Source organism: Thamnophis elegans, chromosome 17 (genome assembly GCF_009769535.1).
Source record: "Thamnophis elegans isolate rThaEle1 chromosome 17, rThaEle1.pri, whole genome shotgun sequence".
NCBI classification, from domain to species: domain Eukaryota; kingdom Metazoa; phylum Chordata; class Lepidosauria; order Squamata; family Colubridae; genus Thamnophis; species Thamnophis elegans.
The window spans coordinates 1,266,389-1,280,720 of NC_045557.1; the positions used below are offsets into that span (position 1 = coordinate 1,266,389).

General features: G+C 60.0%; 1 protein-coding gene across 1 annotated transcript; it reads right to left on the bottom strand.

Annotated features, from left to right (window-relative positions):
- Positions 1–6,160: 6,160 nt before the first annotated feature.
- Positions 6,161–14,297, bottom strand: NES (nestin). The gene is made up of 5 exons (XM_032234252.1): positions 13,434–14,297; positions 12,142–12,266; positions 11,518–11,591; positions 10,664–11,115; positions 6,161–10,603 (listed from the first exon to the last, which is right to left on the bottom strand). The coding sequence occupies exons 1-5, from the start codon at positions 14,241–14,243 to the stop codon at positions 7,379–7,381; spliced, it is 4,686 nt and encodes a 1,561-aa protein (XP_032090143.1). The 5' UTR covers positions 14,244–14,297; the 3' UTR covers positions 6,161–7,378.
- Positions 14,298–14,332: the final 35 nt, after the last annotated feature.

The following is a 14,332-nucleotide window of genomic DNA, read 5'->3' on the forward strand; positions in this document are numbered from 1 at the left end:
TGCTCCTAATCAGCGCCTTGCCTCACTTGGGCAGCTGGCTGAGCTCCGCAGCAGCTCAAAATACCCAGCCGGTGGCTGATAAGGGCCTGGGGGCCCCTCTGCCGCTCCTCCGGGACTGGCGGAAGGCAGGTGGCAGTGGCTGCCCGGGTTCAGGGGCCGCCAGCTGCAGGGGAAGGGATCCCACCCGCTTCCAGCCCTTTGGAGAGCCAGAGGCTGGCTAATTTTCCAGCCAGCAGAGCCCCCCCTGTTTCCCCCTCCCCGCCAGTCGGCCTGTGGTTGTGAAGTGGGTCCGGATGGCGTGAAGTGCCTGGAATTTGCCTGGAGAACGTCAGTGGGGCTGAAGAGCCCTCCTAAAATAGGACTTCAGAAAAGAAAGTGGCTTTTAGCACCCCCAAAGAGGAGGCTAAAAATAGGAGCGTATTCCTTTCAGTCTCCCTCCTTTTCATTTGTGGGTGGGGGGGGATGAGTAACTCCCATCTGGGAGCAAAGGAGGAAAACAGGAAAGGGACTTCCAGCCAATCTCCTCGGAATAATGGCATTTCCAGGCCTTTTCTGAGCGGGAGGCATTACTCAGCGGCTGCCTGTGGCTGATGTCATCCCATTATCTGCAGAGGCTGCCAGCGGGGAGGGGGAGGGGGAGCCGGCCACCGGAGGAAGGGGAGAAAAGACTCACATTTTCTGGAGTCTACAGCCCTCCCCCTCCACCACCCCTTACCCCAGCAGCCTCTCCATCTTTTGCTGAAGGAGAAAGAGGCATTCGGGAAACTCCTCACAGAAATCACAGGGCAGGGAGTTCCACAGGGGAACAAATTAACTTCAACCCAGCTATCTCTCTGGGTGGGGTTGGCGGAGCGGCTGCAGCCAAAGCAGGACCCCCGGGGATCCCCCAAAGGGCCAGGGGAGACGCCTTCAGGGTCTGTCCCTCCAAGGGACTGAAGCCGGGAATGGAGGGGCTTGCCATAAACCACCCACCCTGGGTCTCCTTTCCCCTGTGCATCTGCGGAGTGTGTTTGGGGAGGGGGCTCACCTGCAGGGCTGGAGGGGCACAAAATCACTGCAGGAGGAACCAAGGAAAGCATCCCTCTAACCACACACACACACACACACACACACACACACACACACACTGAAACCGGACCCTGGCAGCCAGTTGGCACCAGCTGGTGTGAAAATAAACTCTGATCCTCCCCTGGGCGAGCCTTGGATTCCTCTTGGCTGCAAGCAGGATTTGGGAATGTTTGCAAGGAGCTGGCCCCTGGGGAGGCTGGGCAGGGGTGGGGGCTGAGGAATGAGGCCGGCTGGGACCGGAGAAGGACCAGTGATGGAGGCCCTGGGGCTTTCTGGAGGAGGGGGCTGCTTGCCACCTGCCCCAGCTGATGGGATCTCCTTCTATGGCCTGCCAAGGGGTCTCCTGGCCCTGAGCCCACCAGCTGCCTCCCTGATGAGAAGATTCCCCCCCCCTCGCAGTGCCAGGAACCTTCATCTGGGCAGGGCTCCCTTGGCTTTGCCCCCCAAGAGCACTAAGAGGGTCTCAGCACACACACACACCCTGCTCCCATGTCCCCCGCAGGGAAACCGGGGAGGTTCCATCACCGCAATGAAGCCCCCGGATGGGTGTTTGTGCCCCAGGCCTCAACAGGTGCCCGGAGCCCCCGTGCTGCTTCTCTGCTTCTCAGAGTCTCCTCTGCCCAATGGCAGGGTGCCAAGCGCAGGCTCGGATGTCTCTCGTGCCCAGCTGGCAAACTCACCTGCTGCCCTGGGAGCAGAGAGGAAACTCTGGGCTGGCCAGTCAATGGACCTGCCCCCTTCCAGACCCCCCAATGGGCCCGTTGCCCACTGCCCACTTCCAGGCTCCAAAGGAAGCCTCAAAACAAACTGGCTGGAGGCAATTCTGGAAACCCCCCACCCCCCCTTTTGCCCCTCCTCTTCTTCCCTCCGGCTGGATTTTAATTACAGGCAAAGCACCGTATTTACCGCTGGCTGGCGCCAACTCCACTCCTTTGCAGGCTGCCTGACACCTCCAGGGGCCCCGTGGCAAACCCCGCAATTTTGGGGTCCTGTAATGGGCACCCCTTCCCCTCTCGGAGGGTCGGCTGTGGGGGTGAGGCAGGCAGGAGGTTTCTCCCCCCCCCAGGGCTCGTTCATGGCAGCCCCCCCTGTGTGGAATGGTCCCCTGGGAGGGGGCCCAATGCTGGCCGGGCTGCTGTGTGGCCTTCTCTTCCTGGCCTCCGGTCAGAGGTGGAGGGTCCCACGCAGGGGCTGGGGGGGGGGGCAGCAGCATCTACTCCCTGCTTCCATGAAACCCAAGTGCTGGCGGCTCAGTTACCCCCTTGCTGTGACCCCCTTCTTTGGGGGTGGGCTGCATTCCGGAGAGTCCGAATCCCCTCCTGCACGGCTGTCAAAGGTGAGGGGGGTCTCCTGTGATCTTGGCTGCCCCCTCCTCACTGCGTGCTTGTGCTGGGGAGGGGGCTGAGGCAGGCAGCAGCTGCAGACAGGCAAGGCCTGCGGGTGACCACGGGGGGGGGGGGGGAGCCCCGGCCTCCGTCCTGGCAAATGCTTCTCTGCTGAGGGAGGGTCTCAGAATAGCCCTGGGGGCAAAGGACCCTCCTCGCCTCCTCTATGGTGCCACCCTCTGAATCCATGGCAGCGAAACCAGCTCCAAGGGCCCCCTTGCAGGGAGGGGGCCAGGGGGCTGAGCAATCCCGCTACCCTCATGCTTTCGGGAAGCCCCCACTTTGTCCAAGAGGTGGCCAGTCTCCCCCCCCCAAGGGAGCCCTTCCTGGCCTCAGCACACAAATCAGGACCCCCCTTTGCCCCCCCCCATGTCCCCCTGGTCAGCCTCCCGAGCTGAACTTCTGAGCCAGCCTTTGTTCAGAGGTGGGAGGGGCCCCTCCCCCCAAGTGACTGGCTTCCCATTGACTGCAAGGGGGGGATGGGGGGACAGAACAATGGGCAGGGAGGGGGGGAGGGGAAGCCCACCCGCAGGTCCTTCACAGGCTCCATTCCACTTTGTTCCCCCCCCCTCTTCCTCCTCCTCCTCCTCGGCCTCCCAAAAAAAGGAGTCTGCTTGGCCCATTTTGCTGCTTCGCAACCAGCCGGCAGGTGGGATGGGGGGGGGGGTCCTCTGCGGCCACATTGCTCCATTGTTCCCTGACTTGGGGGGGTGGGGTGGGGGGCAAGGGAGACTTTCCAGGAATGGAGAGAAAGCCAGCTGACCGAGGGTAGCAGACACAGAAACGGGCCCGGGCACAGCAGTGGCGAGTGGGTGGCAAGGCATTTGGGGCAGCCAGGATCTGTGCCCGGTTCTCCCCAGCAGAGCTTGAGCTGCGGGAGGCACAAGACTCTACACACACACACACACACACACACACAGCCTTACGCCCTGCGGATGTTGTGCTGAGTGAGGTCATTGCTTTGAGGCTATCCTGCCCCCCCTCTCCCCCCCTCAGTCCTTCCCAGCCCCCATTGAAAGAGGCCACCGAGAGCTCCTCATTGAATGGACCCTGGCCAATTGTGGCTGCAGACAAAGGAGCTGCACTGGGGCAGCCCAGACGGATCTGGGGGGGGTGGATGGGGAGCTACCATACCGAGGGAGGGAGGGAGGGAGGGAGGGAGGGAGGGAGGGAGGAGCCGGCGTCCTTCCCATCTCCAGCACAGAGCCATGCTCCGCGGCTGCTGGAGGGACTTTCCAAGGGGGACCAGTGGCCGACTGAAGGGCTCAGCTGCAGGGGAGGGGGCTTCTGCCAGGAGGGATGCAACAGCCCGGCGTGGACCCTCTGAACTGAGGCTTCAGTATTACTCTTGACCTGCAGCAAGTGTGGGCAGGGGGCCTGTGGGCATGCCCACCCACACCCCGCCCTCCCTGGCCAACCCACAGCCACCACCCAGCCATTTCTGGGATCCGCCTAGCAAACAAGGACACCCCCCCCCTCATCCCTGCTTAGATGGAGTCACTGCTTGATTGGGGGCCACAGGTCCAAAGTAACTCCAAATCTCTCCCAGGCTGGGATGGATTGTGCTTCTGACCCCCGGGGTCTTCCCCCTTGCCCTCCCTGCCAAGGCACCAAGGTCTTGCATGCCACAGGTGCCCGTAGTTGCCAAGAGCCGGTGCCCCCTCCCACGGCAAGGGCAGCGCCAGAAGGAAGGCACCTGCTGGCACGCCTCTCTTTTGTCAGCCAGCAGGCCAAAAGCAGCCATGCCAAGGGCTCTGAGTCAGCTCTGGTTCCCGATAGAAGATCTTCCAACTGTGCGGCTTCAGCCCTTAAAAGGACCGGCTGGACCAGAGGACGGGGCTTCCCTGGCTTGGGAAGGGGCTCCTGGGCTGATGCAGCTAAGCGCCAAGCCAGCCTTTGGAAGGACCTGGGATCTATCGGGAAGTTTGGGGCAGAGCCCAACTCCCCCCCCTCCTCCTCCTCTTCCTCACCTGGCAGGAAACGCAAACCTCTGGTCAGGCCCCGAGAGAGGGGAGGTCTCTGCCCCCTTGGCCGAGAGCCGCCAAAGGCTTTGGCCGCCGGTTCCTTCACCCTGGCATCCTTATCAGCCTCAAGTCCTCCCACCAGCCGCCTGGCCGAGGCCCAGCTCCGCTTTTCCCAGAGATCGCCTGCCGGCTGCCCTTTTCCACCTCTGAGGAAAGCGGGCAGGAACTGCCTGGAGCCCTCGGAGGCCTGGCATGTCCTCGTTTTGCCAGGGCTACTGGTGGCAGCTTTGCCCCTGGCAAAACCAGCCCACTGGGCTGTGCAGCCTGCTGTCGGTTTGCTAAACATTTTCTATTTTGAAGAATATTGTTATTTCCGCAGCTTGTTTTGTCTGTTAAAGTTTCTGAACCCTTTGAATCCAAATGGTTTGCCACACTGGGCCAAATGAGAAGGAAGCCCCCACCCCACCCAGCCCTCCAGGGTGCGCTTCAGTGTTAAAAACAGGCACGAGCAGAAACAGGTGGTGGGCTGTCCATTTTTGCCCCCCTCCCCCCCCATAGGGGGAGGGGGAGGCAGCCACATTTAACTTTCTTCCAACTCCTCCAAATATTTCTGCTCTCAGGGAGCGGCTGCCTGAGTGGTCAAAGGCATATTTTAAGGTCTTCCATCACTTCCACCTTCTGGTCTTTGCTATCAAAGGGACCCTTTTCTCTGCTTAGGCCCCACCAGGGGTCATCGGTCCTGCCCCGTCCAGTTGCTCAGGGCACCTGTTCTCTGCCGCCAGGAAGAATCTGCAAGAATTCTCCCCGTGGTGAAGGGAGGGGCCACCCACCCACCCATGGTTCTTCCCCCTTCCCCACCTGTTTACCCCTCAGTTATTCCTGTTAGGTATAATTACTGACTTTACAGTAATAGAGACTAACTTGATTTTGCATTTAATAACGGTGGCGCAATACTGGAAGAAGGAAGATTTGCCTCCTATTCAAGAATGGACATTAAAAGTAACAAACCTAGCAGAGACGGCTAAAATATCAGCATATCTCAAGGACCACTCAAACGAGAGATATAAACTGGAGTGGAGAAAATGGATTGACTATACTCAAAATAAATATGGGACTAAGAAATTCCAGATAGTTTATGACTGAAGAAACAAGGAATGATATAATCTGTTTAGAGTTAGCCTAGCAAAGAGGAGTTAAAGCTCAAATGAAAGATGATACTAACTTTCTTTAAGTTTATTTTAGAATATCTTTGTTAAAAGATTTATACCCTGTATTGGTTCTGGGAAGTCGGGGGGAGGGGGAGAAGGTTGGGGGGGAGGTAAACATTTGTAAAAGTTTTTTTTTTCTAAAATTTTCAATAAAAAAATAAAAGAATCTGCAAGAATTCTCCCCGTGGTGAAGGGAGAGGCCACCCACCCACCCATGGTTCTTCCCCCTTCCCCACCTGCCTTGGCAGGAATCCTGGCTGCTACGCATCTCCCATTCGACCCGCAAAGGGACGAAGCAGAGCTAGTAAAGAGAGAGGGGAGGGGGAGATTAGACAGAAAAATGTCTCTTCTGTGCGTGTATTAAAAATCATTTCATCCCTGCCTCTTTGTGCCCCGGATTTTTTCCCAGTAGGGCCGATCATGGCAGCCACCTCCTTTCTCCCACGAACGAACCCGGGATGAAGTCCGAAAACGTGAAGCAAAAGACAGAGAGAGTTTGTTCAGGATAAGAAATCATTTCCTTTATTAGCATCTCAGAGGCACCGACTGGAGCTCAGGTGTTTTTTTGTTAAATCATCCTAACTTCATTGCAGAAGGCACTGGAGTGCAGGGGGGGAGAAATGATCCTGGAACCGGTTTCTGGAGCATCCCTCTCGGTGCCCCGTCCTTCGGTCTCCTCTGCGGAACTCTGCCCATGTTCTGAAGCTGGGCTGGGCTCGGGTGGGATGCTCGAACCCTTGTCGTTAAAAAGAGAGGAGGGGGGATCAAAGTCACACTTGGGGAAACCTCTGCTTGGCTCTGCTTCTGTGCCCTGGCAGAGGCTCCCGGTGCTTCTGAGTTCATGCCGAGGGACCAAAACGCCCGCTAATTTCTCCCAGGGTTGTTAGATCGGCCCCATGCAGAAGCAGGGGCACCTTTGCCAACATGGGTGTCCTGACTCCCCCCCCCCGAGAGAAATGGTGAGTGGATAACGGGAATCCTGGGAAATCAAGGAGAGGAGACGAGAAAGGGAGCAACACCAGATCAAACTCCAGAGTTTCTTCCAGGCGTTCCTAAATTAAGGCACTGGCGTGTTACAGGAGCCACTCTCGGAAAGAAATCTCCCTCTGGATCCATGGGTCTCAGCCTCGGCAACTCCAACTCCCAGAATTCCCCAGCCAGCAGGCTCTAGGGGGGGGGGAACTCTGGGTGTTCTGCAGCCAAAACGCAGACTCTGCCCTAGCTGAAGCCCTTCTGACCCAGACAATGGCGGGGAGGAGAGGGCGTCGTAAAAGTTTGCTGGGAAACAGCTCCAGAGTGCCTCCCTTAGAGAAATAAGGTAGGAGACTGGATCAGACCACGCAGCTTGTTTCCCTGCTGGGCAGAACTAGAGCACAGAGGAAACGTTTCATTTTCTTTAAAAAAAACAACCACAGTTTTACCAAATTGCTGGTTACACTTAAGGCGAAGACAAAGGCTATCAGACACGGCCTTTTTTCTTTAAAAAAAAAAGTGTTTTAAACAAAATCTACCATGGAAAACGTTAAAGGGCTGAAAATGCTGCCTACCCAAGCATTTGATTGTCAATGGGGCTATCTCAAATTTGGAAGGAAGGAAGGAAGGAAGGAAGGAAGGAAGGAAGGAAGGAAGGGAGGAAGGAAGGTAACTACAAAAAAAGGGGGAAGAAATGGTGGGTCTGAGAGAGGAGAGGTGCGTTTAACAGGAGTTACTCTGTTTGTCACCGGCTGGGATTAATGGCCCAAGGGGGAACCTTTCAGTCGTCTTCTGAGGGCTGGAGATCCAGGTCCCCTTCCGGCCGGAATTCCAAGGGTTGGCGCCGAATCTCGTCCCCGAAGAGGAAGGGCATGGGTTCCAGGTTGGCATCCTTGCCTCCTTTCACACAGGTCTTCTGCCGCAGGTCATCCAGGATGTCCTCATCTAGCAGCTCCTGGTCCAGCGAGACCTTCTCGAGAACCTCAGGGCTGGTGCCTCCACTTCTAAACCCTTCTTCACCAGCTGGGACTGGGGGCGGACTCTGGCTTAGGGTCTCTGCCCTGGGGGGGCTGTCCTCTGGGCAGAACTGTGGGGCGATAGTCACTTCCTTGATGAAATCCTCATCTTCGGGAGGGTCCGCCTTGCCCTGCCCAAGGCCGTTGAGAAGTTCGCTTGGGAACTCATCCAAGATCGGCTCCTCCTGAAGCCCGTTAGCCTGGCTCTCCCCCGACGGGTGGGCTTCCCTCGGGATGGGAGGAGAGCCTTCCGGAGCTTCTGTGGGAACCTGGGGCGGTCCCTGGTCCAGACGTGCAGGGGGAGCATAGGGAGACCTTTCTTCTGGGGAGCCTTGGGCCTCCTTGCCCGGCCCTCCCCGCTCCTCCTCAGCAGCCTTCATCAACTCTTGGTTGAACTCCAGAGCTTGTTCTACAATTTCCAGAATGTTGGGGTCTCCCTTGCTCTCTAGAAGACCCGCCAGGTCCTCTGGGAACCTCTCAGGGGAGCCGGTTCCTGGGGGATCTTCCACGGCCACAAATTTCTGCTGGATCAGATCTTCCGCGTCAAAGACATGGAAACATTCGTCCTCACAGGGTCCCAGCGTGTCGGATTCCACTGCCCCATCGCCTTCCAGCACTATTTCTCCCAAATCAGTGACGCTGGTCAGGGGTGAAACCTTTGCAGGGCCCACATCCGGAGGCTCTTGGTCACTAGATCCCAAGGGCCCCTGATCTTCCTCCTCCTCCTCCTCTTCCTGCTGGGTATAGCTGGGGTCGCAACCGTCCGCTGGGGACCCAAAGCCATCGCCTGGCTCTGAAGGAAGCTCTGGGGCCACCTCTTCTGTGGGGACCACTGGCCCTTTGGCCGCCTCACCCTCCTGCCAGGGGTCTTCTTCTGGCTCCAGGCCAGGGGCCCCTTCCAGGTCTTCCTGCTCAGCTTCTCCGGGGCCCCGATCCTCCCCGTCTGCTGTGAACGGCTGTCTTTGGATCACAGCTTCTGCCGAACCCTCCGCGGCCAGAGGCTCTTCTGAGCAGGGCCCGTCCTCCTGTGGACTGCAGCCCCTTTCTCCCCCTGGGGGGCCTTCCTCCCCTCCGTCTCCCTTGACCAGCAGAAGGCTTGCAGTGTCTTCTTCTAAAAGGGGGGCCTCTTCTTCCCTCTCCAAGGAAGGCAGGGATGGAGTCTCAGGCAGGGTCAGCCCATGGTCTGAAGCCAGCTGGCCTGGCAAGGTCTCTCCTAGCTGGACATCCTCCTCCCCAGCACCACCTCTCTCCCTCGGGCCATTTGGGAGGAAGTCTGAATGTCCAAGGGTCTCCTCAGTCCCCGAATCCTCCTCCCTGTGGGGAATGGAGTCTTCTGCAGGCGCCTCGGCCAACTCTAGGGCTTCTTCCGGCCAGGTGGTCTCTTCCCTGGAGGGGTCTTCAGTCCCGAGTGGCTGCTCTCCTGCCTGGTGATCGTCCAGCCCCCATCCTTTGTCTTCGGAGTCCTTGGGGCCCCCTTCCTTCTTCTGCAGCAAGTTCTCAGCCACCACAGCACCACATACCTCTTCCATCTGCAGGACCTCCATGAGGTCTTCACTTCCTGGCCCCCCAGAGATTGTCACCAAGTCTCTTTCCTCCCAGTTGCTCCCTTCGGCTTGCAAGGGGATCTCTGGGAGCCATCCTCCTCCTCCTCCTCCTCCCTCCTGTTCCTCCAGGGGCTCCAGGCCTCCTCCTCCAGCCACCTCCCTTCTCTGGTCTTCCCCGAGGGTCTCCCGCAGCTGGAGGATGGCCGCGTCCTCTCCGGGGACGGTCGCACCCAGTTCCAAGATACTTTTGGGTGCCTCCAAATCTAAGTAGCCTTCGGCCTCCATTGTCCCTTCATCTCCTCTGTCTTCTGTGGGAAGAGGCCCGGCAACATCTCCTCCTTTCTCCTCTTCCCTGCTCTCGGCCCCCTTTGGCTCATCTGCCAAGAGGCCATCTTCATCTACGGCAGGACCTGAGCTCCGAGGCAGGGCCTCTTCCGTGGCATCTGGACCCTTCCCCTCACCCTCTGGCAGAGCAGAATCGGCCTCGTGAAGAAGCTCTTCTCGGCTCTCAAAGGTCTCTTGCTCCTCCTCCGGGAGGAGCGTTTTCTGGTGGTCACCCGCGGACAATGCCGTACGGGTGGTGGTTGACCAGTCCTCCTTGGCTGGGCTTGCTTCCACCTCCAGGGGCTCTGCCTGCAAACCACCCTGGTCGTCTTCCCTGGGGGGCCCCTGGGGCTCTTTCTCGGAGAGATCCTCTGGGCTGAGCATCTCCACCGCTTCAGCCCCTCCATAGACCTCCTCCGTGTTCCCTTCTGGGGCTCCTTCGAGGATATCTGTTGGGGGGCCACCAAGCTCCCAGCCTTCCTGGCTGCCGTTCACATGGGCATCTGCCTCCGTGGCGAACTCCGACTTCTCAGCTGCTTCTCCCACTGCGCTGCCCAGCGTCCCCCCCAATAATGCAGGCAGATCCTCCTCCTCCCTCTCCTTCCATTCTGGAGACCCGTTTTCTTCGTCGGCCTCTCCAGGGAGCAAATCTCCTCCTCCTCCTCCTCCTCCCATCCTTTCTGCCCTCGGCAGTTCTGCTCCCAGGGCCAAGGGGGCCTCTGCCTCCAGGGCCCCCCAGGCCTCTTCAGCTCCCTGCAGCTCAGCCCAGGCCTCCTGCCCACCGTTGACCTCTGCAAAGTCTTCACAGACCTGGAACTCCTCCAGGGGGTCGGCCGGTTGTCCCCCTCCTCGGGGGTCTTGCTGGGCCTTCTCCAGCCCCTCGGTGCTGCTGAGGGGAAAGCCGTTCTCCTCTCCCAGGGAGGAAGAGCTGTCGGAAGAAACACCTGCTTGGCTCTTCACCGCCTGGAGCAAGCTGGGTTCCAGGTGGGTCTCTCTGGGCCTCACTTCCTGGATGGCCGTTTCTACGGCTTCGGTAACCATCTGGCTCAGAAAAGGCCCGTCTAGGACTTCTCTCTCTGCTGGCGGCTGACGGCTGAGCTGCCTCTCTTCTTCCTCCTCCTCCTCCTCCTCCTCCTCCTTTTCTCCAGAGGCTTTTTCTTCCTCCTCTCCCCTCCCTTCAGCCTCCCTCTTCGCTTCCCCTTTGCTCTCCTCTCCTCGGCCCAGGCTCCCCGGGGACCCTCCCGAAGCCTCCTCCTTCACGGAGCTGAAAGCCAGCGGGGGTCGGGGGCAGAAGACGGACTGGGCCAGGAGGCTCTCCGAGTGGGTGACCGTCACCCTCTGGCTGTGCTGGGAGGAGGAGTCCAGGCGGAAAGCGGACGGCTCCTTGGGCGGAGGCAACAGCCCATCGGGGCTCTTGGCGGCCTGGGAGTGCCGGAGGGAGGCGTTGGCCTTTTGGAACTCCCTGGCTGCCGAGCTCGGGGTCTTGGCCCCCCAGGAGGGCGACTCGACTTTGCTCTGGAACCCCCGAAGCTTCGGGAGAGTGGCAGGGCTGGGCCGGACATCCCGGCTCCCCAAGCGGCCCCGATCCACCGACGGCCCCTGCAGCCTGCTGAGAGTTGATTCGGTTGTGACATCTGCAAGCAACAGAAAGGGAGAATGAGCCACGGCTGCCGGGTTGAAGTGGAAGCAGAGAATCCCCCAAGCGGATCTGCCCCACTTTGTCCCATCTGTGGAGGGGGAGCAGAGCCTCTCCGCAAAGGTCTGCACAGCATCTGAGGGGAGGAAGGGTTCCTCTCCCACCCACCCCAACAGCCATGGGTTTACCTGGCCGCCCTCCTTTCTGAAAAGTAGCTCAGGGCAAGCCACATTTTCCTGCCAGAAGCAGAAATTATGAGTGGGGGGGGAGGCTAGACATACAAACTGGGAGTTTGCTTTCTGGCTCAGCAAAGCTCCGACTTCCCTGGCTGAAAGGCACCTCTGTAGGGGGAGAAGGTGGCCCAGACTTCTGTGGCTCCAAGCCCCCTCCCCAGGCCTACCTCTGAGCCCCCTGGCCAGCTGGAGATCAGTTGCCGGCAGCTGCAGCCTGGTGCTCTCAGCTTCCAGGAGGGTCCTGCAAGACAGAGAGGGAAAGGGGGGAGTGGGAGGCACTGGGGGTTATTTCTGGTGGGTTATTCCTGGCCTCCTGCAGCTGCCTCCTTGGCCAGACTCCCCCCACCTCCCCCCCTCGCGAATCAGGAGGGGGAGGGGGCTCGCAGGAGCAGGATGGGGGTGACATCATGCGAGTCTGCTGCTGCCCTCCCTCCCTCCCCCGCTTACCGGCAGCGGGGCCATTCTCATGCTAATGCGCAAGACCCCCGCTCCCCCTCCTTTTGTGTGGGAACCGTCTGGGGAAGGCGGAGGGCGGGGGGGGGGGCAGAGGGAGGTTCCCGTGAGATTCTGCTTCGGGGCGCGGGGGGGGGGGGGGAGAAGCGAGGCCGTCTGGAAGGAAGGAGGCGCCTTTGCCCAGGGAGAGACCGTCGCGCAGGAGAAAGAAGCGGCTCGGGGGCCCTTCAGTTGTGGGCGGGGGGCTTTGCGTGAAGGCGGTAGCTGCCCCCGGCCTTATTCCGGAGCCTCCCGCCCTCTGTGCGGCCGGGGGAGCTGCGGGGGGGGGCGCCCCTCACCTGTAGGTGGCCACTTCCAGGCTGAGCGACATTTTCAGGTGCACCAGCTGCTGCCGATCCTCCAGCACTTGCGAGATCTGGCCGCGCAACGACTGCTTCTCCTCCTCCAGCGCCTCCAGGGCCATCTGTCCGGCAGAGAAGGAGACAGCGGCGCGGTCAGCAGCCGTGGCCGTCCCGGGGGAAGGAAGGAACGAAGGAAGCGGGGATGCTTCAGGAGGCCCCCAGGACGGTCCAGCTGGGCTCTGGGGCAGGACCCCCCCCACCTCCTCCCCCACCGGCAACTGCAGGGAAATCCCGCGTGTCTGGCATGCGAGTGGGTGTGGCAGCCCCGCGCTCCATTTTCAAGCAGGGCCCAAAAAAGTCTTTTGTTCTGCTCCAGGCAGGAATCCCGGCCGGGTCGCTTCCAAAGCTCCGCCTTACTTCGGCCCCTTTCCCGCAGCTTTGGCCCAGCAAAGGGATTGAAGGGCGCAGGGCAGGCAGATCGCTTTCCCCTCGCTCGCACCCCATTCCAAGACCACCGCTAACACCCCCCCCACACACGGGCAGGGCGTGACTCCCCCCCCGCTGAGCTTGGATGCAAAGAATCTGTTTTTTTGGGGGGGGGGCGTCTGATTTTCCCAGCTGCGCCCCCCCCCCTTCAGTGTTGGAAGGATAAGAAAAGTTGAACGCAAACTTTCTTTTCTTTGAAAACATTTATGATTTTTTGGAAGTGCCCCTTCCCAGCCTCCCCACCCTACCCCCGCCCCCCCTGCAGTCAAGGGCTGTTGGGGGGGGGGTTGGGATTTGCATCTGCCAAGGAAATCTGCGATTCTTTCCAGAAAAGGCACCCAAATGCCCCCCCCCACCCGAATTAGTGGGTCCTTCACATCCAAGCATCCTGTGGCTCCGGAGACAGCCCCCCTCCAGGAGTCTATGAATGGAGGGGGCATCCTCTGGGGGAACAGCCTTCACAAGCCAATGTGTGATTCCCACCACCCTCTCAGCTGCCCAGCCCCAGCTGCTGGGTCTCATCCAGATGCCAAGGGCTGAATCACAGCCTTGGTTGAGAGGAAATGCCAGGCGATGCTGCCCCGTTGCCAGCAACGTTCAGCTTCCTGCCTCCAAGCCCCTTTTCCAAGCTACCCTCCAGGTGCCACCACCAGCCCACTCTCGGGGCAGTTGCCCACCTGTGACCCCAGCAAGTGGTCATTCGGAGCAGCGCTGCTCCCAAAGGCACCCCAGGCAGGCAGGCAAGCGGGTGGGCATCCCCAAACCCTGCTGGACTCAGCGGGGGATAGAGACCTCAGACCCACCTGCAGCTTCTCGGCGTCCCCCTGCTGCTGAGCCCACTGCTGGGAAAGGCTCTCCTCCAGAGTCGTCTTCCGGACCTTCAGGCCGGCCAGCTCCTTCTCCAGCTGTTGCAGCTGCAGCTGGTTCTGCCGGTTGCGCTCGGTGGCCTTCCAAAGGTTCTCCTTGGCTTCGCAGAGGGAGGCCTCCAGTTGCGAGACCTCCATCTTGTAGGTCTCCACTGCTCCTTTCCAGATGTTGGTGAGCCTCTTGGCGTAGTCTTCCACTTCCACCGGCTGGAAGCAGGCGGGGGCCGCACGGAAGCCGTCCAAGCGGTGGGAGAAGCTGGTCATCTCCTGGTCCAGCCTCAGCAGCTCCTCTTGGTGGGCCTCCACCAGCTCTTCCACCTCCTTCTCCAGCTGGGTGGCCTTCTCCCTCAGCCAAATGTGGGCCCGCTTCTCCTCCTCCATCTCCTTCTTGCTGAGGGACAGGAGCATCTTGGTCTCCTCCTGGGCTGCCCTCTCCCTCTGGCACCTGCTGGTCACCTGCTGGACCTCCTCGTAGAGGGAGTCCCTGGCCAGCTCCACCACACACTTCTCCTGGTAGGCCTGGTCTAGGGTGGCCCGGAGCGTGGCGACCTCCGCTTCGTACTTGGCCCTCCAGGGTGTCTCCACCAAGCCGCCCTTCAGGCCGTGGATCTCTGCTTTCAGCAGCTCGTTCTCCTCCTCCAGGAACTTCACCCTGGCCAGGTAGGCCTCCAGGCGCTTGTTGAGGTCCCACATCTGGAGGGACTCCTCTCCCAAGGACCGCGAGGAGGAGCTGAGGAAGCTCTCCATCTTCCAGGCGCCTTTCGGAGGCAGAGTCCAGCTGAGAGAGAGAGCAAGGCCTGCCTAGCGGAGGAGGAGGCTGACTGGTGAACGAGGGC

Excerpts from the sequence above, each read along its gene's own strand:
- NES (XM_032234252.1), bottom strand. The coding sequence starts at position 14,243 with ATGGAGAGCTTCCTCAGCTCCTCCTCGCGGTCCTTGGGAGAGGAGTCC. Across the intron at positions 11,592-12,141 it reads CTGGAAGTGGCCACCTACAG|GACCCTCCTGGAAGCTGAGA; the intron begins GTGAGGGGCGCC and ends TCTGTCTTGCAG. Across the intron at positions 10,604-10,663 it reads AAGGGGAAGCGAAGAGGGAG|GAGGAGGAGGAAGAAGAGAG; the intron begins GCTGAAGGGAGG and ends GAGGAGGAGGAG.